Source organism: Solanum dulcamara, chromosome 5 (assembly GCF_947179165.1).
Source record: "Solanum dulcamara chromosome 5, daSolDulc1.2, whole genome shotgun sequence".
NCBI classification, from domain to species: Eukaryota; Viridiplantae; Streptophyta; class Magnoliopsida; order Solanales; family Solanaceae; genus Solanum; species Solanum dulcamara.
Window position 1 is genome coordinate 1,145,551 of NC_077241.1, and position 27,272 is coordinate 1,172,822.

The window sequence follows — 27,272 nt, forward strand, 5'->3', positions numbered from 1 at the left end:
ACTTGATAGTAAATTAAATAATTATATTTATACCATTTGATAAATAAAGTCCTTGACTTATAGTTCAATTTCATATTTTTATTTTTGATTGTCTCAAACTTTCGATTATTTTACAATGTGACAATATTTGCTTTTGAGAAAAATGCAATGTGTCAACTCATTTGTGTTCATTTGGTTTATCACCTTGTTTTTAAGTGATTTTCAATGATTTTGTATGTGTCAAATCTTAACGATTCAATCAATAATTGAACGAGATAACGATTAATAGATGACAAACCAATATGTTAATGGTTTTATAGCAATTTAGCATGTCTATAAATCGATAACCAATAAATAAAAACGAACCGGTCGATACATAGCCCTAATAGAGCCCATTGAATTCATAGCGTGTTCTTAAGAAAATTATTTCCATCAATTATCCGAGGTTATGAAATATATCCTCGCAGAATAAAACAATTTACTTCAACAAAATATCGGTACCTCAAATTCGGTATAATTTTGAACTCACACAACAACTGCAAAACACACTTGAATTTTCAAGAAAAAAAGAATATAACATAAAAAAAATATTCATCATTAAAAAATAAAAATTCTCTATTTATAAATAATAAAATATAATATAAATACGTGCTTACTATACTTTATCTCGAAAAAAAAAACACGATTCGAAAAAGTATCACGACCCTTCGGAAAAGTCGATATTATTAAGGTATCAGTAAATTGGGACAGAGCACTGTTATTTACAGTGAAATTGTTGACTCATTAAAGGACAAAACTGAAAAGTTCAGTGCGAGAGAAGAAGACCGATGTTCGGAGAGATGTTCGGAGCGGCGGTGAAATCTATTCCGGCGGCCGGCGTTAACGTCGGAGTAGACAGAGGAGCCAATAGGACAGGCGCTTCGTATGTAAATTCGTTCCGAATCTCCGCCGTTGCGGATCGATTAGCAACGCATGTGTGTAATCAGCCCAAAATTGACGCTCAGGAGTTCGTTCACCTCTGCCTATCACTTGCAAGGTTCCATTTTTTCCTTCTCGAACCTTATTTGGCCGGAAATAATTGATATGCTACTTCTGTAATTGCTATTGTTATTTTTTTTCCCTTCTGATTTCTTATACCTGCGCTTATAGTTGTTAGGGTTTAATGTGTAGTTTTTTAGCCCTCGTTTGTTCAGTGTCTTTTTTTGCTTGATATCGCCATTTTACATTGAAATTTTTTGTGCATATACTCTGCTTAGCATCTAGGTTTTTTCCCCTCATTTTTTTCTTTTAAATTTTGGCTTGCTTCGTTCTATTTGATAAATGTGGTGGTGTTCGGGCCACCTTGTGCAAATTTCGACTATTTCCATAGGATACCTGCCACCTCCCAGGTAACTCTATCTACTAAAATATGACATATGATAAGAAATCACCTAGTATTTTTGTCTCCGCTGGGGTTTGAATCTGAGACCTTATGGTTCTCAACCCACTTCTTTGACCAATAGGCTACACCCGAGAGTGAAAGAATAAAGCTCGTGTGATATCTCATTTAGTTCTAACTAGGTAATTGTTCTGCACTTTGCGTGGTCATTAATATTCAAACATTAAGAAAAAATTAGAAATTTGATATTGTCAGATATCTCAAGAACCACTAATGCAGTATTGCAAAAGTTTGATAAAGTATTAATTCAAATAAGTTGGACACGTTAATAAACAACACAGTAATAATTAAATGAAAAATTATGTCAATAAAATCTTGATTGGAAATTATTGAGCGCAATATTTTGTCAATAATCTTCCATTCAGTAATCTGCATCCTTCGGGTCAGCATTGGAATTTTTCTGTTAGTTGTCCGACTAAAGTAGAACATAAAAAGAATAGAAGAGAATAAGGCAGAATACGTCACATGGAACATGAAGATTAATAGATTGCATATATTAAACAATCGTGATATATTCTCCCAAAATCTTTTACAAAATCACATCAAACAGATTATTGGTGTGGGTTCCTCCTCTTTCTCAGCTTCTGCTTCAACCACTATTTACTCCTCCTTCATTACTTCAGTTTGCCACTTGTTTGATTTCTAGTTGAGCAAACCACAACTCCCATCTTCTTAACAAACCTCAAAACTCAGCCAACAAAAGCCTACAAGATCCACCAGTTCAACGAATCAATCTATCCTCAAAAATTGATAAACTCGAATTGATGATTTTAAGAGAACTTTACTTTAGGATATTTGTCCCTTTTCTTATTAATATGCTACTAATTACTTTTCAAAGACTGTTTCTTTATGTGTTCAATGATTATGTAAGTTGTAGGCGAAGAAATAAAGAAAGAAGATACAAATAAGTCGATTAATTTAGTATTAAGTTGTAACAATGTATAACCATCAGATTGAACCTTTAGAATTACGCTTGGATCAATAATACAAGAGAATACACTAGTGACGATAATTTACATTTACAACTGATTTTAGTCTCAGCTCTCAGCTAAACAAAAATAATTGTTTTGTGTTGTCCAAGACAATCTCCAGCTTTAGTAATAAGAGAATTGGCACTCCACTTCTATTCTAGCAGAAGCATTTTCAAAAGTTGTCAAAATAAAATAAACTTTACTATAATATTAAAAAATCCATTTCCTTTATCAATAACTTGAATGTTGGCATTGGTGTGACTGCTTTTCTAGAAAAGAGCTAACAAATAGAAAGCTTCTAGTGTCTTCTCCTTTAACCATAGATGAATAATGAAAATGTTTGAATATTTCTCCATTCTACCTTGCCTTGATCCCAAAGAAAAAAGGAGCAAAGGAACTTAAAGACTATAGACCAATAAGCTTGATAGGCAGTTTCTATAAGTTGTTGTCTAAAGTTTTAACTGAAAGAATTAAAAGGGTGATGTACAAGCTGGTAGACTCCCAACAAATGGCTTTCATCAAAGGAAGACAAATCATGGATGCAGTGTTAATAGCAAATGAAGCAATAGACTCTAGACTGGGTCAAAAGAAACCGGGTATCCTATGCAAACTGGACATTGAGAAAGCCTATGATCATGTTAATTGGGGGTTCCTTCTCAATATACTTAGGAAAATGGGATTTGGAGAAAAGTGGATTAGATGGATCCGTTTTTGCATTTCAACAGTAAAGTTTTCTGTCCTCATAAATGGTGCTCCTGAAAGCTCAAAGAGGAATTAGACAGGGGGATCCCTTATCTCCATTCCTCTTTATTCTTGCCATGGAGGGACTTAACAACATGATCAAGACAGCTAAATCGAATAGGTGGATCACAAGATTTGAAGTGTCTACAAATAATGAGATGAGTCTGGAGGTAACATATCTCCAATATGCAGATGACACTTTGATTTTTTGTGATGTAGATGAGGAACAACTAAGGTACCTCAGGGTCATTCTGGTGCTTTTTGAAGGCATGTCAAGTCTTCACGTCAACTGGGGAAAGAGCCATTTATATCCCATAAACATGGTCTCTAATATAGAGCTTTTGGCCTCTGTGCTAGGAGGTAAGGTGGGAGCACTGCCTGCTGTCTACCTGTGGATGTCACTGGAGGCAAAATCAACGTCCAAAGAAATTTGAAATTCTGTCTTGGAGAAATGTGAGAAGAAGTTGGTTAGATGGAAAGCACAATATTTATCAATGGGGGGCAGACTCACTTTGAGAAATGCATTACTGGATGCCCTTCCTACTTACATGCTAACTTTGTTCCTAGTACGTGCAGGAGTAGTACAAAGATTGGATAAACTAAGAAGGGATTTTTTTTTGGCAAGGAAACAAGAAAAGAAAGGGATACCATCTGATTAAATGGAAAGTTCTGATCACGGGAAAAAAACAAGGAGGATTAGGCATCAAAAACTTGAAGAACCAAAGCAAGGCTCTAAAGCTGAAATGGTTGTGGAGATATGCTCATGAACCACACTCAATGTGGAGCAGGGTGATTAAGCTGAAGTATGGAGAGATGGATTCATGGGTCACCAAGGAAGCAACCTACCTCTATGGTGTTACTGTTTAGAGATCAATTAGGAACTGGTGGCCTTTCCTAAGGAATCATACTACTATAACTGTCATGACCCATCCCCGTAGGCCGTGACTGGGGTCCGACTTGGACCCCTATATAGGTAACTATCAGATGTGAGTACAGTATACAAGAACCCTAGTGGGTGATCGCACTTTCATATACATACGGCCTCTTTCAATTGCATCACACCATGAAAGGGCACGCAAGCCGATAAGGCTGCCATAACGTACCAACATGTGCAATACGTCATATGGACACATCTGAAACAAACTGGTAAATAACCCACACACATATCTACAGACCTCTAAGAGTATGACCGATAACATATGGCGGGACAGGGCCCCCGCCGTACCCTTGAATAACAAAACAAATATATATATCAAGGGACCAGTACCGAAACTAGGCTCCGATACAATGGAGCTTCTCCCAACTTGCTGATTGGAGTCCTAAGCTGGTGGGTCTCCAAAATGTGTGTCTGTACCTGCGGGCATTAAACGCAGCCCCCCCTAGAAAAGGGGGGGTCAGTACGATATATATACTGAGTATATAAAGTATAATATATCATAAATGAGAACACAGTTGGAGTAGAGGTTCAGGAGTCAAATGTGGTATCCAAGGAACCATTGCACATGTACCTTGTGAATCGTAAAATCATGCATGCTCATCTCACATATTATAGCCGGCCCCTTAGGGACTCGGCGAAACACATACCTATAGGACCATCATCACCTTGTCACGTCAAATCATCATATATATACATACATACCCGGCCCTCTAGTGAGGTGCTTGGTGAACAATGCAGTGAACCGTGCACGATTATGTATCCGGCTCGGGCTCGATGAAAGAGGTGTTACAGTATGCACGAGCAGAGTAGTGAGAAACCATATATAATTTAAATCATCGTTTGAGACTCAATAGGATAAGAAGAGTAAGCTATCGTCTGAGGACCGGAGTAGTAATGTAATCATCTCAGGTGCCCTCTAAATGCCATTAGGGGTCATATCAATTGGGACCTCAGGAACCATAGACATGTACCAGAATAATGCTACCAGCTTATGGAATCAGAGATACCTGTCATCATATAGTCCTTAGGACTAGGAGCTTACACACTCGTTACTTCTTAACATATAGAGGGTTTACGGGAAGTAGTTCAGTTACTATGAAGGTTTGACCTCCCGAAGTGAATAAGAGACATGAACTACATTCAGGACTTAGGAATGGAGTTACCCCAGAGTTTGTATCACATTTTACTTACATCTAAGACATGCTAAAAGAAGAGAGAGGATAAGCTTTTCACGTTCTCTACTTTCCTTCATGTAGTCGTCATATACATATGTGCCGAGGAACGTACGGTCCGATCCTTAGATAGTAACATATGCCGAGGAACGTTCGGCCCGATCCTTATACACATATACCATATCTGGCCCATCAAGGGACTCGGTACCATAAACATCTCATCATAACATCATAACTTATGTCAGAGACATATCAAGAGAAAAGAATGGTAGCTTTACATACCTTTTTATGGATTAATTGTAATCCAGCTTGCCTCGTTATCTCCTTAACCTATTAACATGAAAGTAATACTAAGATTAATAACCTTTCACTTTCCAATTTCCAAATCTACAACCAAGTATCCATAGGAATCATTTCCTTATCCATTTCCTTCGACTAGTTTATTACTAGTTCCGAAGTTAGCGAAAATCGGGCAGCATCTCCCCTATAACTTGCCCCATCCAAATTCTAATCTTAGCAGCCATATTACCAACAACAACCAGCAGCTATATACAATCAAATCACTCCAATAAGATGCAATACAAGTTCTACACAACTCGCCCAAAACCACGATACCAAAATAAGGTTTTCTATCTCTATTTCGTAAAACCTTTAACCACACGAACTGGAGGGCTATGTGGCTACAACCAGCAACACCCACAGCCCTTTTGAAACACTTTCCAGCCCTGCAACACGTAACCAAATCATCTCCAACCGCAGCACCACAACCACAACACACTACTCGACTTCGATTTAACTAGAACGACTTCAATTTAGTTTGTTTCTCACGTCAAGTATACTTATGCAATTTTCCTACTTCTAGCTTCATTTAACACATGTAATATACTCCATAACAACATCATTAACTCCAACCCGAAAGGGAGAACCTTACCTTGCCAAAACTCGCCTTTGAAGTTCCCTAACGCCGCTAAAAATGTGGTGGTTGTTCGTTACTCTTTTGGTGCTGCTCCAAACAGTAAATTTACATTATTAACACCTTCACTTCATCATAGTACACCGTAAATAATTAATTCATGGAACGAAATCGGAAAGCTCAGCTTAAATTGCTCCAACCCGTGGCTGCCTCTCTTAGTTTCTAGGTTTTCTTTCCTTTTTTCTCCAAGTTCAGCATAAGACTTGATGAATAATGACTTAAGAGTCATCACACATGTGTATATATATCTCCTTAGGAGGTGACACGTGTCAGCCCCTAAGGGTGACACGTGTCCAGCCCCCATTGGGCCAACGCATCCATGCCTCCAATCAGGGGCGGCCACGTGGCAGGTGGGGGGGGGGTCCACCCCAAGCAGGTAGGTCACCTACTTGACCCCAAGCAGGTGCATCACCTGCTACCACGTGTCACACTCCCTTGTTGCCATGTGTCTCCTCCTCCCCCTTTCGTAGGCTCGTAATCTCGTCTTACTTTAAGAACCTATGTAATCCTTTCTACATAAGCTCGGCGTGTACTCAAGTAACTTAAGTATGTAAGACATCCAAGTTGGTAGCTTACGCGAGTAAGTCGAGTCCTACGACTCATTACTTGGCCTCCAACTCCTTCCGGACTCTTATAACCCTATTTTCAACCTTTCCTATTATGGGGTATCACATTCTTCTTTCCTTAGAGTTATTTGATAACGTGGTAGATAATTTAGATCACATGACACTTTTTAACAGGCTTAAGACAATGTCCCAAGGTGCGAAAGTACGGGGTATAACATGACAGAAGTGGTATCAGAGCAGTTCTCCTTGGAATGTCTACAGACCATGTCTAGTAGAGTCTTGTTTATCGGTGTGTTGTGCACCACATCTATAGACAGGAGGCTACAGGGCATTTAGGATGTTACCTTTCTTTCATATCCAAAATCGTGCGATAGAGCTGTCTTATCAAGGACCATCCCTCCCTAACGGACTATTATGTATGGCAATGCCTCTAAGGGGAGATTGTTTCTGACCTCCTTCATTGTAGGTAGGTACAGATCGTGGTGGAAAATGAAAAGGTTAGCTCTAGATAGTGGAGGGGGTGCGGAGAAGGCCCCCAGGGTGCATTTGGGACCTCAGGCTCCAGGACCAAGCAGGAGGAGTCCCAGCTATTCTATGGAGACCGATCCTTCGGAAGACCCCAATTATGCTATTGAGACCGATCCCTCGAAGGGCCCAACGAAAAATTCCCCAGAGTATTTGATGACTAGGAAAGTGGTTCCGGAAGCCATACCAGCTGCTCTTATGACAGAGCACTATGTCAGGCCGGCTCCTACGGTAAGTGTTACAGCATATTCGAGCCCTCTATCTTGGTCGTCGGTAAACTAGAGGTTACCTGGTTATCTATGTCTCCTGGATTCAAGCGAGGAAGATGACGAGGGACAGACAAGCAGATGGCAAACAGATAAAGACGGAGAGCACACTTCACCTCCTAGGTCACCGGGTCGAAGTAGGGCCTGATCGACTACAGGTATAGGAGAGTGATAAGTATAGTTTTGTTGGCTATATGGGGCAATTTGTCATTGTTGTTTCGGCTTAATGTAAGAAGCCCTGTGTGGCTGTAGTATGAGATGCTATAAACATATGTATATGTTGGCCCTGTGAGGCATTATGGCTGTGATATGATATGGTATGGATGTATATATACGTTGGCCTTGCGTGGCATTAAGTGTATGGGCAACCTTGCCTACTTTACGGAGGGTCTGATAAAGGCCAATAAGCTCCTCTCTCCTGCTGGATTTCATTACTTTCTTCGTGGGTGGCACCTTCGAGAGTACTCAATTATTAACTTGAAACTCTATAGGTCGACGTCGATTATCTGCATATAACTTCTGTCGACTCGGAGCTGCTAACAATCCCTTCTGAATGAGCTTCACTTTCTCCACAGCTTGTTGAACCATGTCTGGGCCTATTAGTTGTGTTTTACCAATATCAAACCAACCAATGGGCGATCTACACTTTCTGTCATACAAAGCCTCGTACAGGGCCATCTGGATACTAGAATGATAGTTATTATCATAGGTAATCTCGACAGGTAGTAGGCAATTGTCCTAGCTACCTTTGAAGTCAACCGTATAGGCCCGCAACATATCGTCTAGCGTTTAGCTAGCAAGCTTAGTTTATCCATCGGTCTGAGGGTAAAATGGTGTACGAAGACCTATCTGTCTTTCCAATCTCCTCGTGGACTGATCTTCAGTAGTTAACTGTAACTTGGGCTTGGGCTTCTTCGTCTGAGACAATAGCTATGGGAACTCCACACAGCCTAACTACCTTTTTGACCTATAACTTCACACAGTCTCGGCTGAATAGGTAGTCCTTGAGTGAAGGAACATGGGTTGATGTTGTTAATCTACGGATAACATTCCATATAGAATCATCCGTCCATGGAGTGCAAAGTGAGTCTTGTAACCAAGGTCGAATTGTGGAATCTTCGACCTCGTGTATTACTTCTTGCCTTCTTTAGATGACATCAATTGGTACCCTTACCTTTTGGTTTTGCTTTTTGCCACTCAGAGTTGGCTACTGAGTGGTGCTAAAGTTCTCTCACACAACGACCTTCATAGCCGCTCTGTGTTTTGTCTATCATTAACTGGTCTAATGTTGAAGGGCTTTGGCATACAAGTGCGCCATCTGTTAGTAACCAGCTACTCCTGCTAGTTTTGCTTAAGCCCTTTTACAACTCCCTTAACCCAACTTGTAACACTCTAGGTACGTGATCTTGTGTCGTTGCTTCATCATTAGTTCAGATTCTTCCATGGTCCGTTTACTCAGATTTGGCTCCAATTTTTCTGTCACACGTTACTTTGCCATCCTTGCAATAATGCGCGAAGGCACTCAACTCAGCCCAAGATTTACCTTAGCGTCGTCTCGCTAGTCTTCATGTTCCGCCTTGCCCTCTTCTTTTTTATCTTACAACAGGTATCGGGGTAGATCTTTGGTTCAACCATGGCCATGCCCTCTCGGTAATTTGGTTTAACTCCACTTTGTCTTTTTCCGTAATGTATTCAAAATGTCATGACCCTTTTCCATCATGTACTCTTCTGCTTGGTCTTATGCTGAATATACAAATGTTCGTGGGTTGCACCACTACTCTTATACAACCGCTATGAGGTAGACGCAGTCTCATCGTCTCCTGGTGCATTTTGCTTTTCATACCACATTCACACTAGAACTTGCTCGCACTAGTGCTATTTTATCCTACTTCCTTCCCCTCCTTTATGTACTCTATGATCTCCTCATCTCCTACCGTAGGAGGTTTTCTATTCTTTCCCCTTGCTACTTGTATGTCACAATATCAGCGGCCAATGACGCTGTTGCCATATCTTAATCTTTATTCAAGCATGGCCTTGCTACCCTTTACAAGGTCTTTAGGTTGCTCAGTCTTACTCTCTTACCATATTTACCCCTCCTTTTTTTTGTATGCACCCATCCCTTAAGGTTTCTACCACTGGTTCTCCGCATGGTCTTAGATATCATGGCTTCTATTCGTTTGTTGCTGACCTTTAGCCTTTGCTAACTCGTGCCAGCATGGGACATTGCCTTAAGGTTAAGCGTTCTTGTCAACATGTGGTAGTGTCGGTTGATTTCATCTCACGCTTGTATTTCTCTTGTCCACTTCCCCCCTTTAGGGTGTACCCATGTCATCCTCCGTTTATTTTCAACTATTCATACGCATATGATTCTGTTCTAGCACATTTGACATACTGCACCATGTCCATACCTTCTGTCAGATCATCTATACTTTAGGTTGCCCCTATAAGAACCTTAATACAACCATGGGGTGCTTGGAATTCTCGATAATTAGTACACAATCTAGTCTAAGTGTTGGTACCCGAGTCATATAATTAATGTAGTAGTTTATTCAGAGCCACCTTCCTTTCCTCCCAATCAGTGATTAGCTAGTGCCCATAATCGCTTCAACTTCTCCATTCGGGAGCACTTGTACTCTAGTGACCCGTGTTTCTAGCTTTGCTATAACACTATCTTTATACTAGTGGATACCACTTGTTCCTCTTACTAGATTCGCAACGCATCAATGGTTTTGTAGAGCTGCCTCCCTCACCCTCGAGGGGTCTTACTATCTTCCACGATGGAATCACGTATCCAAAATACTTCTTTATGTTTCATAAGCTTTTATCCTTGTCGGGTACCTGAGGTTAACTTCCAACCCTTCTCATTCTCATGTCAAATTTACTTTAATAGCGGTCTTGTCTTCCCGCCTTTTCGAACTACACCTTCAGCTCGTAGCTATCTATTCCCCTTTTTGTCTGATACTCATACGTAATTGATCACGTCTATCTGGAGTGCTTCCTGTAGTAGTCCTTTTATTCTTCCAGTCCATGGCCATTTTTTGTGCCCGAGGAGTTTCATGTGACCCCTATGTCCTTTGGGAAAATCATTCCTTAGTATCACCGACCCTTCTGAATCCTTCTAGTATGTTATCCAACATGTGAAACACACGACTCTGCACAACCCATAAGTTCATGTCTTCCATCCACAAGTTACCTTTTCATTTAGTCGCTTAAGAACCAATAAAAGGTTACCCTAAAGAATCCTCCAACCACCACCAGAAGGGGATTAAAATCCAATAAGCACCACAATGCTTTTTAGTGCTTAACTCACATGGTTTCCCTCTAGGTTTATTCTTGAGTCGTGAACAAATTATCTAGTTCACCACTAATGGTTGAGGGTTCTATACTTTCCCACAAAAGTGGAATCCAATCGCTGGACACTTTGCCCTCCAACAAGAGTTTTCTTCTGAAATAAAACTTCCCAAGTGAACATGGGCCCCCTTACCAACAACACGGAGGGTACCCTTACAGCTTTAGTTCATCATAATAAGGGTACTCAATATCGACTTCCAAGCCGTATGATGACCTTATATCTCATTTCCTTTTTATTCTAGAAAATTTTGGCCGAGTTTCCTTTATACTTCTTACTATCCCAAAACCTGCACTCAGGAAATAACAATAACGCCACGCAAGGCCAACGTATATATACATCCATATCATATCATATCACAGCCATAATGCCTCACAGGGCCAACATATACATATGTTTATAGCATCTCATACTACAGCCACACAGGGCTTCTTACATTAAGCCGAAACAAAAATGACAAATTGCCCCATATAGCCAACAAAACTATACTTATCACTCTCCTATACCTGTAGTCGATCAGGCCCTACTTCAACTCGGTGACCTAGGAGGTGAAGTGTGCTCTCCGTCTTTATCTGTTTGCCATCTGCTTGTCTGTCCCTCGTCATCTTCCTCGCTTGAATCCAGGAGACATAGATAACCAGGTAACCTCTGGTTTATCGACGACCAAGATAGAGGGCTCGAATATGCTGTAACACTTACCGTAGGAGCCGGCCTGACATAGTGCTCTGTCATAAGAGCAACTGGTATGGCTTCCGGAACCACTTTCCTAGTCATCAAATACTCTGGGGAATTTTTCGTTGGGCCCTTCGAGGGATCGGTCTCAATAGCATAATTGGGGTCTTCCGAAGGATCGGTCTCCATAGAATAGCTGGGACTCCTCCTGCTTGGTCCTGGAGCCTGAGGTCCCAAATGCACCCTGGGGGCCTTCTCCGCACCCCCTCCACTATCTAGAGCTAACCTTTTCATTTTCCACCACGATCTGTACCTACCTACAATGAAGGAGGTCAGAAACAATCTCCCCTTAGAGGCATTGCCATACATAATAGTCCGTTAGGGAGGGATGGTCCTTGATAAGACAGCTCTATCGCACGATTTTGGATATGAAAGAAAGGTAACATCCTAAATGCCCTGTAGCCTCCTGTCTATAGATGTGGTGCACAACACACCGATAAACAAGACTCTACTAGACATGGTCTGTAGACATTCCAAGGAGAACTGCTCTGATACCACTTCTGTCATGTTATACCCCGTACTTTCGCACCTTGGGACATTGTCTTAAGCCTGTTAAAAAGTGTCATGTGATCTAAATTATCTACCACGTTATCAAATAACTCTAAGGAAAGAAGAATGTGATACCCCATAATAGGAAAGGTTGAAAATAGGGTTATAAGAGTCCGGAAGGAGTTGGAGGCCAAGTAATGAGTCGTAGGACTCGACTTACTCGCGTAAGCTACCAACTTGGATGTCTTACATACTTAAGTTACTTGAGTACACGCCGAGCTTATGTAGAAAGGATTACATAGGTTCTTAAAGTAAGACGAGATTACGAGCCTACGAAAGGGGGAGGAGGAGACACATGGCAACAAGGGAGTGTGACACGTGGTAGCAGGTGATGCACCTGCTTGGGGTCAAGTAGGTGACCTACCTGCTTGGGGTGGACCCCCCCCACCTGCCACGTGGCCGCCCCTGATTGGAGGCATGGATGCGTTGGCCCAATGGGGGCTGGACACGTGTCACCCTTAGGGGCTGACACGTGTCACCTCCTAAGGAGATATATATACACATGTGTGATGACTCTTAAGTCATTATTCATCAAGTCTTATGCTGAACTTGGAGAAAAAAGGAAAGAAAACCTAGAAACTAAGAGAGGCAGCCACGGGTTGGAGCAATTTAAGCTGAGCTTTCCGATTTCGTTCCATGAATTAATTATTTACGGTGTACTACGATGAAGTGAAGGTGTTAATAATGTAAATTTACTGTTTGGAGCAGCACCAAAAGAGTAACGAACAACCACCACATTTTTAGCGGCGTTAGGGAACTTCAAAGGCGAGTTTTGGCAAGGTAAGGTTCTCCCTTTCGGGTTGGAGTTAATGATGTTGTTATGGAGTATATTACATGTGTTAAATGAAGCTAGAAGTAGGAAAATTGCATAAGTATACTTGACGTGAGAAACAAACTAAATTGAAGTCGTTCTAGTTAAATCGAAGTCGAGTAGTGTGTTGTGGTTGTGGTGCTGCGGTTGGAGATGATTTGGTTACGTGTTGCAGGGCTGGAAAGTGTTTCAAAAGGGCTGTGGGTGTTGCTGGTTGTAGCCACATAGCCCTCCAGTTCGTGTGGTTAAAGGTTTTACGAAATAGAGATAGAAAACCTTATTTTGGTATCGTGGTTTTGGGCGAGTTGTGTAGAACTTGTATTGCATCTTATTGGAGTGATTTGATTGTATATAGCTGCTGGTTGTTGTTGGTAATATGGCTGCTAAGATTAGAATTTGGATGGGGCAAGTTATAGGGGAGATGCTGCCCGATTTTCGCTAACTTCGGAACTAGTAATAAACTAGTCGAAGGAAATGGATAAGGAAATGATTCCTATGGATACTTGGTTGTAGATTTGGAAATTGGAAAGTGAAAGGTTATTAATCTTAGTATTACTTTCATGTTAATAGGTTAAGGAGATAACGAGGCAAGCTGGATTACAATTAATCCATAAAAAGGTATGTAAAGCTACCATTCTTTTCTCTTGATATGTCTCTGACATAAGTTATGATGTTATGATGAGATGTTTATGGTACCGAGTCCCTTGATGGGCCAGATATGGTATATGTGTATAAGGATCGGGCCGAACGTTCCTCGGCATATGTTACTATCTAAGGATCGGACCGTACGTTCCTCGGCACATATGTATATGACGACTACATGAAGGAAAGTAGAGAACGTGAAAAGCTTATCCTCTCTCTTCTTTTAGCATGTCTTAGATGTAAGTAAAATGTGATACAAACTCTGGGGTAACTCCATTCCTAAGTCCTGAATGTAGTTCATGTCTCTTATTCACTTCGGGAGGTCAAACCTTCATAGTAACTGAACTACTTCCCGTAAACCCTCTATATGTTAAGAAGTAACGAGTGTGTAAGCTCCTAGTCCTAAGGACTATATGATGACAGGTATCTCTGATTCCATAAGCCGGTAGCATTATTCTGGTACATGTCTATGGTTCCTGAGGTCCCAATTGATATGACCCCTAATGGCATTTAGAGGGCACCTGAGATGATTACATTACTACTCCGGTCCTCAGACGATAGCTTACTCTTCTTATCCTATTGAGTCTCAAACGATGATTTAAATTATATATGGTTTCTCACTACTCTGCTCGTGCATACTGTAACACCTCTTTCATCGAGCCCGAGCCGGATACATAATCGTGCACGGTTCACTGCATTGTTCACCAAGCACCTCACTAGAGGGCCGGGTATGTATGTATATATATGATGATTTGACGTGACAAGGTGATGATGGTCCTATAGGTATGTGTTTCGCCGAGTCCCTAAGGGGCCGGCTATAATATGTGAGATGAGCATGCATGATTTTACGATTCACAAGGTACATGTGCAATGGTTCCTTGGATACCACATTTGACTCCTGAACCTCTACTCCAACTGTGTTCTCATTTATGATATATTATACTTTATATACTCAGTATATATATCGTACTGACCCCCCCTTTTCTAGGGGGGGCTGCGTTTAATGCCCGCAGGTACAGACACACATTTTGGAGACCCACCAGCTTAGGACTCCAATCAGCAAGTTGGGAGAAGCTCCATTGTATCGGAGCCTAGTTTCGGTACTGGTCCCTTGATATATATATTTGTTTTGTTATTCAAGGGTACGGCGGGGGCCCTGTCCCGCCATATGTTATCGGTCATACTCTTAGAGGTCTGTAGATATGTGTGTGGGTTATTTACCAGTTTGTTTCAGATGTGTCCATATGACGTATTGCACATGTTGGTACGTTATGGCAGCCTTGTCGACTTGCGTGCCCTTTCATGGTGTGATGCAATTGAAAAAGGCCGTATGTATATGAAAGTGCGATCACCCACTAGGGTTCTTATATACTGTACTCACATCTGATAGTTACCTATACGGGGGTCCAAGTCGGACCCCTGTCACGGCCTACGGGGATGGGTCGTGACAATAACAGTACACAATGGTATCAGGACAAGATTCTGGAAAGATAGATGGCTTGGTAATAGTAGTTTTTCAGGGATCTTCCCAGACATCTCTGACTTAGCACTACATAAAGACAGAACTGTGGCTGAAATGTGGTCTCCCCAAGGATGGGATCTATCTCTCAGAAGGAATTTAAATGACTGGGAAGTCTGTAGACTAGTTGAGTTATTAAAAAAGGTTAGAATCATTTCAAGGTTTGAAGGAAGGGGAGGATTGCCTTTGGTGGACAGAGCACAACAAAGGAAGATACAAAGTGAGCTCCGGTTACAAGGTCATAAACAGGGCTCCACCAACCCTCAATTGGTCTTGGAGACAAATCTGGAAAGCCGAAGTTCCACTCAAGGTGGCATGTTTCACTTGGCTGCTAGCAAAGGAGTCGGTACTAACACATGAGAATCTAAGGAAAAGAGACAACATTCTAGTGACACACTGTTGTTTATGCTGGGAAGCAGCTGAGACAGTTAGACATTTGTTCTTACATTGTAAAATCACTGATCAACTGTGGAAGATTTTCATCAATCTCAGAGGCATTCAATGGACAATTCCTAGCAAGATTGTTGACACTCTCTCAAGTTGGGAGGAAGCAGGAATTGGGGCAAAGAACAAAAGTTATTGGAGGACCATTCCAGCATGCATCTGGTGGACCATTTGGAGAGAAAGGAATGCTAGAAGCTTTGAGGATAGAAGTAGATCCCTACAAATGATCAAAACAGATTGTATTATGTTATTATGTTTTTGGTGTACAAAGAGTTCCCTTATAGATGCAGAAGCAATCCTAGAAGTATTAGAATCATGCTAGGCTTGCTGTTTTTGTTCTTTCATTTTCATACTTTTTTGTAAAGGGATTTTCAGTACTACCCAAGTACTGGTTTATAATACAAATTGTTATAACAACAACAACAACCCAGTGAAATCCCACAACATGGGGTCTGGGGAGGGTAGAATGTGCGCAGACCTTACTCTTACCAAGGTAGGACGGCTGTTTCCTGGAGACCCTCGGCTCAGTAAAAGCATAAATGCATAAAAAAATGTTAGATAAGAATAGAAAATTAAAAGCTTTATGAGAAAAACAACAAACAAATAACGAATAGATAACGAATAGATAACAAATAAATACAAATAAATAAATACAAATAACAAATAACGATTAAATAAATAATGAAAGCGTCACAGGTAAAATAGAGTAATCAAAGCATAGAAAGTAATAAATAATAACAGAAATAACAGAAATCAGAAGTCAAAGCGCAAGAGATCATAATGCACTACTACGCCTATGAATAGAGAAGAATAACGAGACTATGAACTAGCCTTCTACCCTAATGTGGGTCCTCCACACCCTCCTATCTAAGGTCATGTCCTCCGTAAGCTGTAACTGCGCCATGTCCTGTCTAATCACCTCTCCCCAATACTTCTTCGGCCTACTCCTACCTCTTCTGTAACCATCCATGGCCAGTCTCTCACACCTCCGCACTGGGGCATCTGTGTCTCTCCTCTTCACATGTCCATACCATTTCAGTCGCATTTCCCGCATCTTGTCTTCCACCGATGTCACTCCTACCTTGTCCCGAATAGCCTAATTTCTAATCCTGTCGCTCCTGGTGTGCCCACACATCCATCTCAGCATTCTCATCTCAGCAACTTTCATCTTTTGAATGTGAGAAGTCTTAACTGGCCAACACTCCGCCCCATACAGCATAGCTGGTCTAACCACCACTTTGTAGAACTTGCCCTTTAGTTTTGGTGGCACATTCTTGTCACATAGCACTCCGGAAGCGAGCCTCCATTTCATCCACCCTACCCCAATATGATGTGTGACATCATCGTCAATCTCCCCGCTGCCTTGCATGATAGACCCAAGATACTTGCAACTACTTCTCTTTTGGATAGCCTGAGCACCAAACCTAAGTTCAACGCCAACCTCCTGAGGTGTCTCACTGAACTTGCACTCTAAGTACTCTGTCTTTGTCCTACTCAACTTAAACCCTTTAGACTCCAAGGTATGTCTCAAATCCTCCAACTTAGCATTAACTCTGCGGCGAGTCTCATCGATCAGGACTATGTCATCCGCGAAAAGCATACACCATGGCACCGCATCTTGAATTTGTCGCGTCAATCCATCTATCACCAAGGCAAATAAAAAAAGGACTAAGAGCTGATCCTTGATGCAACCCCATCACCGTCTCTTTTTTGTTCGTGGTGTCAAATCAGCTAGGGAAGTGGCAGTGGTGATTCTTAGCTCATTTTCTTTTTCTGTATTGTGTCCGTTTCTAGACTGCAGAGAATGGACACATAGTCTATGTTTCTTTATCATGTTAACTGTTCCTGAGTGACTGATCTTTGATTAATGCAGAGGCATTGATTTTGCCATTGCAAACCGGGAGGTTCCAAATAGAGCTCAAGATTTACCTCTACTGGTGAAACAGGTACTCTTGTAACAGGAGGTCGATTTCATCATATTGCAATATTGTGTAGCATAAAGCGTTAATGTTGAATCAGGAAATAGGTGAAGTGCCAATGTCAATTGTGTTCTCACTTGAGGCGGCATCCTTGCATCATGTAAATAGTCTGAGCAAATATTGAATTTTCTCTCCGTAGTTGTAGAGGGGTGTAGGCTGCTTAGAAAGCATCACACTAATTTTCAGACATTGCTATTGTGTCAGAAGTATAGCACACTTTTTTTTTTGGACTTTTAGAAGTGTAGCACACTTCTTTTGGTGGACATGTTGTTGAATGGCTATATGAGCTTTTGTGTGTTGGAGAATTTTGTTTCTAGACCTAATAATCTTCTTTTGGTGGACATGTTGTTGAATGGCTATATGAGCTTTTGTGTGTTGGAGAATTTTGTTTCTAGACCTAATAATTACCAGTCTAAATTTTGAAATTACTTCTGTAACTGAGAAAATGGTTAGTTCTTTAGTTGCTGCTTCCCTCTTATGATGGCAATCAACTTTCTTGTTATTCCTTTGGCTTCTCTTGAAGTCAATACAAAATCCGGATTTGTTTAATCTTATAGAGTCCGTATGCTTTCCACACATTATCGCTCCCATTGGTAGAAATTTCTTTGTCATGAAGAGTGAGTTTGCATATTTTATATAAGGCCAAACTTTTAACATATCTAGGCTTCTAATTTATTAATAACTTAGAAAGAGAACTATGAAGCATTTCTCTGCATTGACATCTGTAGAGAAGTTAGCTAATTTTAAATCTAGATATGAGATTGCCAATTTATTTCTTCTGGATCCTACTATGAGTGATAATACTTGTATGAGACGTTAGAGAACAAAATGGAGCTTAAGGTGTGTCTCAATTACCTTTGTGTGTGTGTGTGTTGGGGGGGGGGGGGGTTCAAAGCTGTTAATGTTTGTTGGAATAACTAATCTTTCCTGAAGCTCCAGGTCCCCGATATGTTTTTTTTTTTGGTGGGTGGGTGTAGCGGGTTAGTTTCGAGAATAGACAATCAACTAGCTCATGATCATCAGTTCTGGAACTCTTGGATCTAAAAAGAATTGTTGAATCTTCTTATAAAATACGGATAGAGCGGTAAGTTTTAAAGATTAGTTGATTAGATAATATTGGAAGGTGATGTTCTCTTAAATTCTGCTGATGGTGCCAAGAGAAACCCGTTAAAGTTTGCTTGCTGTTATCAGCAAGGGTTCAATTTGGAAAATTATCTCTCTACATCCCTACTTTTGGGATTACATTGGGTATTTTGTTGGTGCTTCAATTGAATAGTTAACACCAAAAGTGAATTGCGTTCAATGGTTCTCAGGTTATGAAGGGAATGAGCGACCTAGTTTTCTTGGCTGTCAAACACTCAGATTTTGGCCCAAGGGGATGTATGCATTTTTCTGATGCTGGGTTTTGTTGGCTGGGGTGTGGCATATTTGGTTATATCCTAGTATATTATGGAACCTTCTTCTTTCTCTAAAAAATTATAGAATCTTCTTCTTGTGCTTTTGGTGTTGGTAACCCAAATTATGTTACTCTTTTCTTAATCACATTGTCTTTATTTACCATAGAACTATAAAAGACTTCTATATTGCTCTTTTTGTGTTAATCACATCATTTTTCTTTTGATCAGTCAGTTGTTTTTCATCTACTATGAAAGCTTAAGTTCCTTTTTCTTCTTCTAAAATCATGGCTTCGTGTAGGTATGCAGAATTCCCTGTGATACCTTACTGCTAGCACATGTCATGGTCCTAATGATTTCTGTGAAGGTAATTCCTGGACAGTCAACTTTATGGGATAATTTTGAATGAATGAATGAATGTTTTGCTGGCTTCCGCAATCACAAACGTTGCAAGTGATGTTTCAGCTTTTATTTCTGCAAAAAATAGATTACCAAGTCAAGTTACCTGGCTGTTCTATTGATATAATATTCAATGGATGTTAAGTTTAATTTGGTTAAAAGATTCAATTAGAAATGATCACATTAGAGACAGAGTGGATGTAGCATACATAGAGGATAAAATGAGAGAATATCGCTTGAGATTGTTTGACCATGTGTTATGTAGATTTCTGAAGACCCAAATCCATCGGTACAATACCGTGATAATTGAATGTGCTGAAAAGGGATGAGGTAGACACAAAATTGCATGAAAAAAATGTATTAAAAAATCACAATCACAATCACAATCGCTCTCTTTAATAAAGGGATGAGGTAGACACATACTTAAGCTTGCTGATTACCACTTTGCATGCATTAAATATGCTTGTTACTGGCACTTCCCACAATTTTTTTATTGACCAGGTTCTTTATTTGATAGAATGCTTGTCATAGTGGGTGGTTTACTGAGAAAGATGCCGAGGAACTTTGTGATCTTGCAAATGAGGTGGATAAACTTGCTGGTTTGCTACATCGCTTACCTATCTCGCTTCTTGTAATTGATGTTACATTGATTTTGTCTTCCTTTTCTGTTTGCATGTTCAGATTTCCAGCAGCTTCTGCCTCCCATTAGATTATCACACTGAACCAAGCAGTTCTTTGACAAATATCTCGACGATAATGTCAAGGTAGGCATCTTGTCCTGCAGTCATATTTTAATATCTGAATCTTTCATGCTATGGTGTATGGTCAACTTACCTCAGATTAGTAATTTGCTTTTTATACCAGTGTTGTCAAAGGTGCGCTTTAAGCGTGCTTAAGCCCTGAAGCGAGGCTCAAAACGTGTATAGCGCTTCGCCTCGCTTTATGTGCGCTTCTGTGTGGTCATCAAGGTTCTGAGGCAAACTTTTCCTTGCCAATGAGCCTCTTTTGAAGAATTGACACTAAACAATTGATATTTCACTTTATCATACCTTTTTTTCAATTTCTTTGGTCATATATATGTCATTCATGTTATAATTATTGGTCTTGGACTAAACATATATATTTGTTTCTTTTTCTTCCTTTGCGCCTTTTTTAGTTAAAGCCCACACTTTATTTGCGCTCTGCGCATAAAGCCCCAATGGACCTTAGAGCTTTTTTGCGCTTTTTGCCTTTGATAACACTGTTTTATACCAAAGATTAATTGTTGTGTTAAGACCGTAGAGGTTGTATTTTTTAATGCCACACTCTCTAACTTAAAATTTCATGCAAGAGTTATTGTCTTTTTTTCTTAAAAGTGAATTTTGACCCTTGGGCCAGATTTTATTTGTTGAGAGAAAAAGTTAAAAACAATATCTGACCGGCCCAATACAAAAATAAAAAAGGAGAAGCATAAAAGAGGGATCGTCTGAAACAACTGTCAGTAGTTGTCTCTCAGCCAAAAACAGGGTCGTTTGGGCATCAAGAATCTCAAGTTTCAGAATCAAAGTCTGCTTCAAAAATGGCTTTGGAGATTCAGTTCTGAAGATACAGCTCTATGGAGAAGATTTATTAGCCAGAAGCATGATATTTTCAACCACTGGGTTACCAAGGAACCCAACAACCCATATGGTTGCAGTTTTTGGAGAACTGTCAGAAATCTCTGGCCAAATTTTAAGAATCACACTAATATAATGGTTATAATGGTGAGCAATGGGGCAAAGAGCTCCTTTTGGGAAGATCACTGGATTGGACAGATCGAACTTATGGGCCTTTTCCTGATCTTTACTCCATTAGTTCCCAAAAAGAGGCAACTGTCTACCAAGTCTTGTCCCAATAAGGCTGGAATTTAATTTCTAACAGAGTACTCAATGACTGGAAAATTGACAGTCTCGTCTCTACTTCAGATTCTTAACACCTTCACTGGGGGCTAAGAATCTTCAGATAAACATATATGTACTTTCAGCAGCAAGGACATTTTTACTGTCAAAAGCTCATAGCGGAATCTCATTATCTCAATCTCAGAATCTCTCTCTCTGTGGTAATGATGGAGAGAATATTCAGAGTCTTTTCATCCACGGCAAGACAAACCACAAATTTGTGGCACATGTTCTTTTGTATTTTAGGAGTGAATTGTGCATGCCAAAAAATTCTTTGGATCTTCTTAATAGCTGGAAGGGGATTGGCAGAAGAAATGGAGATGAGGACAGGTGGCAAGCCATTCTAGCTTGCATTTGGTGGGCAATCTGGAAGGAAAGAAACTCTAAACAGTTTGAAGACAAATGCATCCCCTTACTGAAGATCAAGATGAACGGTTGGAAGAGGAGTCAAAGTGGAGGGAGTGAATATCTACGTCATTCGAGAAGGAGATGAAACTTGAAAGTGGATGGTCACAGGAAGGGATAAAAATTCCAACAGTTTAACCAGTGAGAATATGTATTGATGCAAGTGATTATCCTCTAGTCTTGCACATTATAAGATCAATACTTTTATTAGCTAAAAGATATTATTGACTTTATGTCAAGACTCCTACCTCAAAATATTTCCTATGGTTTAGATCTGAAATAATGCTTATAGATCGGTGAAACAACTGACTGGTCAAATTTATGCCTACTCATACTGTATAGGGGTACTAAATAAGTGCTGTGACTTTTATATCTCATGTCTTTCTTCCACTGTTCAGTTAGAGGTCGAATTTTTCATTGATGAGTCTACTTGGTTAGTACAGTTATTTTTCTTGGAATATGTGCTTAACTACATTTCAATCACTTGTTCGTTTGCGATTGACAGATTTTACCCACGGATGAAAATGGGTCAGATAGTTACTTTCGTGGAAGCCAAGGTAGTAATTTAAAAACACATCCTCCTAGTGGTGGCCTGTGAGCTAGTGTAATTATATTGCTGTGATATTGATGCCACATTTTTTGCGATCTTGTAGCCTGGATTTGGTGCCTATGTGAATGATTTCCAGATAACGAAGAATATGAACCATTCTGAAGGAGAGAAAGTGGTAAGAAAACTCCTACATAATTACAATAAATCATATTTATATATCTTTTTTTCCTTTGCGGCAGGTAGATAAGACTCCCGGTCTTTATTGAGGACATTATGTGCGCTCTCGTTATCCGTATTTTGTTATTCATCAGTTCGTTGCTTTCTTGACTTCTTATTTTTCGTTCCAGCAATGCATGAAAATTGGAAACCTTGATTACCTCTGGAAAATATAGCTCATTTTTATGTTTCCTTTTATCTGCAGAGACTATTTGTTGCACAAATAGATAATCTGGAGACCTCACTATGTCTTATAACGCCTCCTCAAGTGAAGTATGAAAGTGTTCTAGTTTACTGATTGAAATGACTTTGGCATATTGACTCGATATTTGACAGGTTAAATTACTCTGACAATTCTAATTGCCGTTCATTTCACTTCTGCAGCTTTCTTCTAAATGGGACTCCCGTCGGAAGGAGGACTAATGTGTCAATGGTCCGTTACCGCTATAACTCTGCAGATGTGTTAGTATAGGGATGTCTTATGTCTTACTGGGGCTCAAATTACTGAAAATTATGTTTCTTGTGCTAGGACCCTGGACCTCAACTTCCATCTCCTGTACCTCATATGCTTAAATTTGGAACAAATCTTCTTCAAGCTGTGGGCCAATTTAACGGTGTGTATGAAGATATATTCCAGTTTCTTAAAATGAATGTAATTAAATAACACTTGGGCCTAACTCAACCCCAAAAGCTAGCTTATGAGGGGACTCTAATATCACCGGTCCATTTTTCAACCAGTGCGGAACTTAAACCCCCTCTAACACCCCCTTCATGCTCAGGCCCAACTGGAGCGTGGACAATAACATGGGCCCAAACGGAGAAGGACCTGGCTTCTAACTCTAATACCATGTAAAGATATAATATTTGGGCCTAATTCAACCCTAAAAGCTAGCTTATGGGGAGAGAATTGCCAAGTCTATATAAGGAGAGAATTCCCCAGCCAATGTGGGACTCTAAGCCACTCTTAACAGAAACTGAATAGTATTAACTCTTCTCTGTGCTTATTATGAAGGAAATTATATCATAGCTGTTGCCTTCATGAGTGAGATCTCTACCCCTGTTCAGGCCACACTCCCTGATTACGAGCAGGCTCCTGTTTCTTCTGTAGATCCAGGTTTGTTCTTATTCTATGTTTCACCTTTTTTTTGTGTGTTATTATATTGAGTTTGTTACATGTTCTTGTAACCTACTTGACTAGATGTATAGTTCAAGTTTGCCATTCCCACCATCCCCCAATGAGAGGTCTGAAGAGACCTCCTTATAAGGAGAAATGATTAATATGCTGTTTCGTTAATGCAGATTCTGAGATTATTGAGGGGCCATCAAGAATTTCTCTGAATTGCCCCATAAGGTATGCTTACTATCTTTGTTGCTTCAGAATTTGACAAGGTTATCTTTATGAAGTGGCTTTTATTATCTTGACATGTTTGTATCCTTTTCCCTGTCTTCCTTGTGCATGATTAGCTTCATTCTTGGCGATGGTAGTAAAAAATGCAACTTTTGTGTTCCTATCTGATTTCTTTCCACCCCTTATCATCTCAAAAATCAAAATGACACTGCTCTTTGTGCTTTCTTCTGTGAAGAGATGGCTGCCATCTTGGTACCCTCAGTTATTAGAGGTTGGTAAGAACCAACACACAAAAGTAAGAAAGAGAAGTGCTATTTTGAGCAGAGTTCCTTTAGTCTATATATACCTTAGGTTTTTATGGTTTCAGGACAATTTTCTCCATTTGATTTGAACCCTAGACTTTTTGACGTATAAGGATTATCATAATCCCCTTCCCAATCCATTCAGGAACATACTAGGGTTTATGAAAACTTTGGTGTGTGGATTAGGAATAACGGGGAAGACATGATTGAAATTAGGTACTTCCTGTCATGATTATAAGCATATTTTATTTGTATCAGCATACTTTATTTAAGTAAGGTTGTATTGGTCATTTCATCTGGATAGTTGACCATCAATTTGAGAGGGTGGTATCTCATATTTCAGAACAGAGAACCCATTAGTTGTAATCAACCTTGGGAGCCCAAGTATATTTACCTCATTTACCACCCTTTGCCCCAAAATATATGCTTCTTTCTTTTCCTGATGCTGGCTGTTATGTGTTAAATTAACTGATTACCTTTTTTGTTTTCCCTTACAGCTTTAGACGTATTAAAACTCCTGTAAAAGGACGTTCTTGCAAACATCTTCAGGTGCATGCCCTTTTGTGTGAGCCAAAAAAATTATTATCTGATCTCTCACACCAGATTATTGTACTTCCATTGGTTTTTATTTAAGGTCTACAAGTTAGAAATATGGATATGGCTGATCCTTCAAAAGATATCTAATGATCTAATATATAGGTTCCTCAGAAAATTTTCAGGAAGGTTGTGTAGTCATTAGCATTGATAGTTATTTTACATCAAGAAAAAAGCTTCAGAGCGCACTTCATGTGGTATCTTATTTTTTTCTTCACCGATTTCCCTACCCTTACCGGTTTTCTCTGTTCGTGTTTTTTTCTTGGCAGTGTTTTGATTTCGACAACTATATCGACATAAATTCAAGGAGACCATCATGGCGTTGTCCTCATTGTAATCAGCATGTGTGTTTCACTGATATTCATATTGATCAAGATATGGTCAAGGCAAGTGGCATGCTGTATTATACTTACCACAAATTACCTGTCTAGAAGTAACCTTATTTTTCTTTTAAAGGTTTTGAAAGAGGTGAGTGAGGATGTCACAGATGTCATGATCTCGTCAGATGGTTCATGGAAGGCAATCATGGAAAGTGATGACTGTACCGAAAAGCCCAGGGATAAAACCCCTGACATTGCTCAAGATAGTCCACGTCGAGGTTCTGATGGTCCTTCAAATGCCCCTGGTGATGTTTTAGATCTTACTGACATAGACGACGACATGAATACTGGTTCTGCTGCTGAAGCCGAAGACAGAAAAAATTTCCCAACGATCATTCAAATGCAATCTAATGTTCAGAAAACAACAGCTGTGAATAATCCAAGTGAAATCAATCAAACAGGTGCTTCTGATATGACAGATGATTTCTGGTCAAGAATCTATTTGTCCTCGTGTGGAGTAGGGACATCTAGTTCTTGGTCCAGTATTCAAACTGGCAGTGCTTCTGAGCCTGCTAGAACTGACTTGGTCCAGTTGCCTGTCTTCACAGACGCAATATCTCCCGCTCTCAACCCCGAGGGAAATGCTTTTATTCCAACCTCTCTACTTGAGAGTGGACTATCTTCTTCCAATTTGCTGCAGTTACAACAGTTCCAGTTTGTTAACTCTGGATTCAGCAGTGAATATGGAAGGTTTCCAACTGCAGCCAGGCCTGCAAGCAGAACTCCTGTTGCAGTTCAGGCCCTTCCAGCCCAGATGAACACTCCTGTTCCTCAGCAGAGACAACAAAGCACAATGAATCCCTTGCTCCATGCTGGTCCTTCAGCAGCTGCTCAGGATTTGCCTATTGTGTCATTGGATGGTTCCAATCTAAGAAGTGAATTGGAGAGACATTCCTTTTCTGACTTGGATCTGGTTCAGGCACGCATGACCTCGCCAGCATTACTACAGAAGGTGAGTGCTAAGTCTTTCTTTGCTGGTTTTGGTCTCTGAGACTTTCCTTCATCTGTGATTGCTGAAACATTGTGTGCTTTGGTTGAGAAGTCATCTGTCTGTATAGGGTGTGTTTGCTTCCACTTTCTAGGAGTTCCTTAACCACCTAAATTTGCATGTTTTGCCCACTATCACGGATTTATTCTTTTGAGGCTGCTGATTATATTTCCAACTTCCCGTGCATGTCTTTATTCTGTCTATTGTCTATGGCTTCTAACTTCCTGTGTTTCTGCATGTCTTTATTCTGTCTATTGTCTATGGCTTCTAATTATCCTTTTTCCTTCTGCTAGCGTTCTCTTCCTCATGTTCAACCATCTCAACATGTTGTTGGCCGTCAAATTCCAAACATGAGAACACCCTATCCGATGAGCCAGTCTCAAGGTCCGACCCAATCATCTACTTGGGATAGATGGGAAGCCCTGAAACAAGGAAATTCACAAGTGGGTGTTACTCAGGCACTTGCTGGTGGACAACACATCCGAGTTGTCGCTACTCAGCAAACCACACAGGTGGTGAGACCTGTTTATTCTCCTATAACTGTGCCTCCACTCCCAGGTAGTGCTGACAGGTTCAGGACACCATTGGCCCCGGACCAGAGGGGAAGTACAGGGGGCATGACACCAGTCACAAGGACAGATAGTTCCGTGGATCCCCAGCTAGATCCAAACTGGCGCCCTACAGGCCGTATGCGTGGAAGCCTTTCAGGACGAGCTTATTCTGAAGCACTGCAGCAGTTCATACTTAAGCCAACACAGCAAGCTCAAGCTGCCAGACCATCTATTCCACCTAATCTTTCACCCCAACTGCAAGTCCTTTTGGCTAATAGAGGTGCTCATAGTACTCAGCCAGTGAACTTTCCATCTACAGCTCCTGCCAATGCATCTGATATTTCAGGTGTTTTACCCGAGCGTTCCTCGGGAATGCAGTAGAACTAGGACATGCTTGTAGACGACTCTATTTAACGTGACAAATTTTGTTTCCATGGTCACTCTACAGTACAGATACCTTGAACAACTGTTAATATTACCACGTAGATAGGGAAAAACATCGTAGTGTCTGATTTTGCTATTATAGTAGGTAAAATTTAATGACCATGTGTGGAAATAACTTTATTTTTCTTTTTGTAATTCAACATGTTTTGCATATCATATATCATGAAATCTCAGGTTTCTACTAAAATATAA

The 27,272-nt window shown here is 40.3% G+C and overlaps 1 protein-coding gene across 3 annotated transcripts; it reads left to right on the forward strand.

Annotated features, from left to right (window-relative positions):
• The first annotated feature begins 726 nt into the window (after positions 1-726).
• On the forward strand, positions 727-27,272 carry LOC129888673 (E4 SUMO-protein ligase PIAL2). 3 transcript variants are annotated; one of them, XM_055963630.1, is made up of 17 exons: positions 727-1,015; positions 17,488-17,560; positions 19,289-19,354; positions 19,904-19,969; positions 20,068-20,150; positions 22,213-22,264; positions 22,361-22,432; positions 22,679-22,746; positions 22,858-22,906; positions 23,003-23,087; positions 23,486-23,587; positions 23,773-23,824; positions 24,621-24,672; positions 24,987-25,103; positions 25,174-25,498; positions 25,646-26,049; positions 26,379-27,272. In XM_055963630.1, the coding sequence occupies exons 1-17, from the start codon at positions 807-809 to the stop codon at positions 27,015-27,017; spliced, it is 2,514 nt and encodes an 837-aa protein (XP_055819605.1). In that variant the 5' UTR covers positions 727-806; the 3' UTR covers positions 27,018-27,272. The 3 variants fall into 3 exon arrangements, with proteins under 3 accessions (XP_055819605.1, XP_055819604.1, XP_055819606.1); XM_055963629.1 differs by having other exon boundaries at positions 25,174-26,049; XM_055963631.1 differs by lacking the exon at positions 17,488-17,560 and having other exon boundaries at positions 948-1,015; positions 25,174-26,049.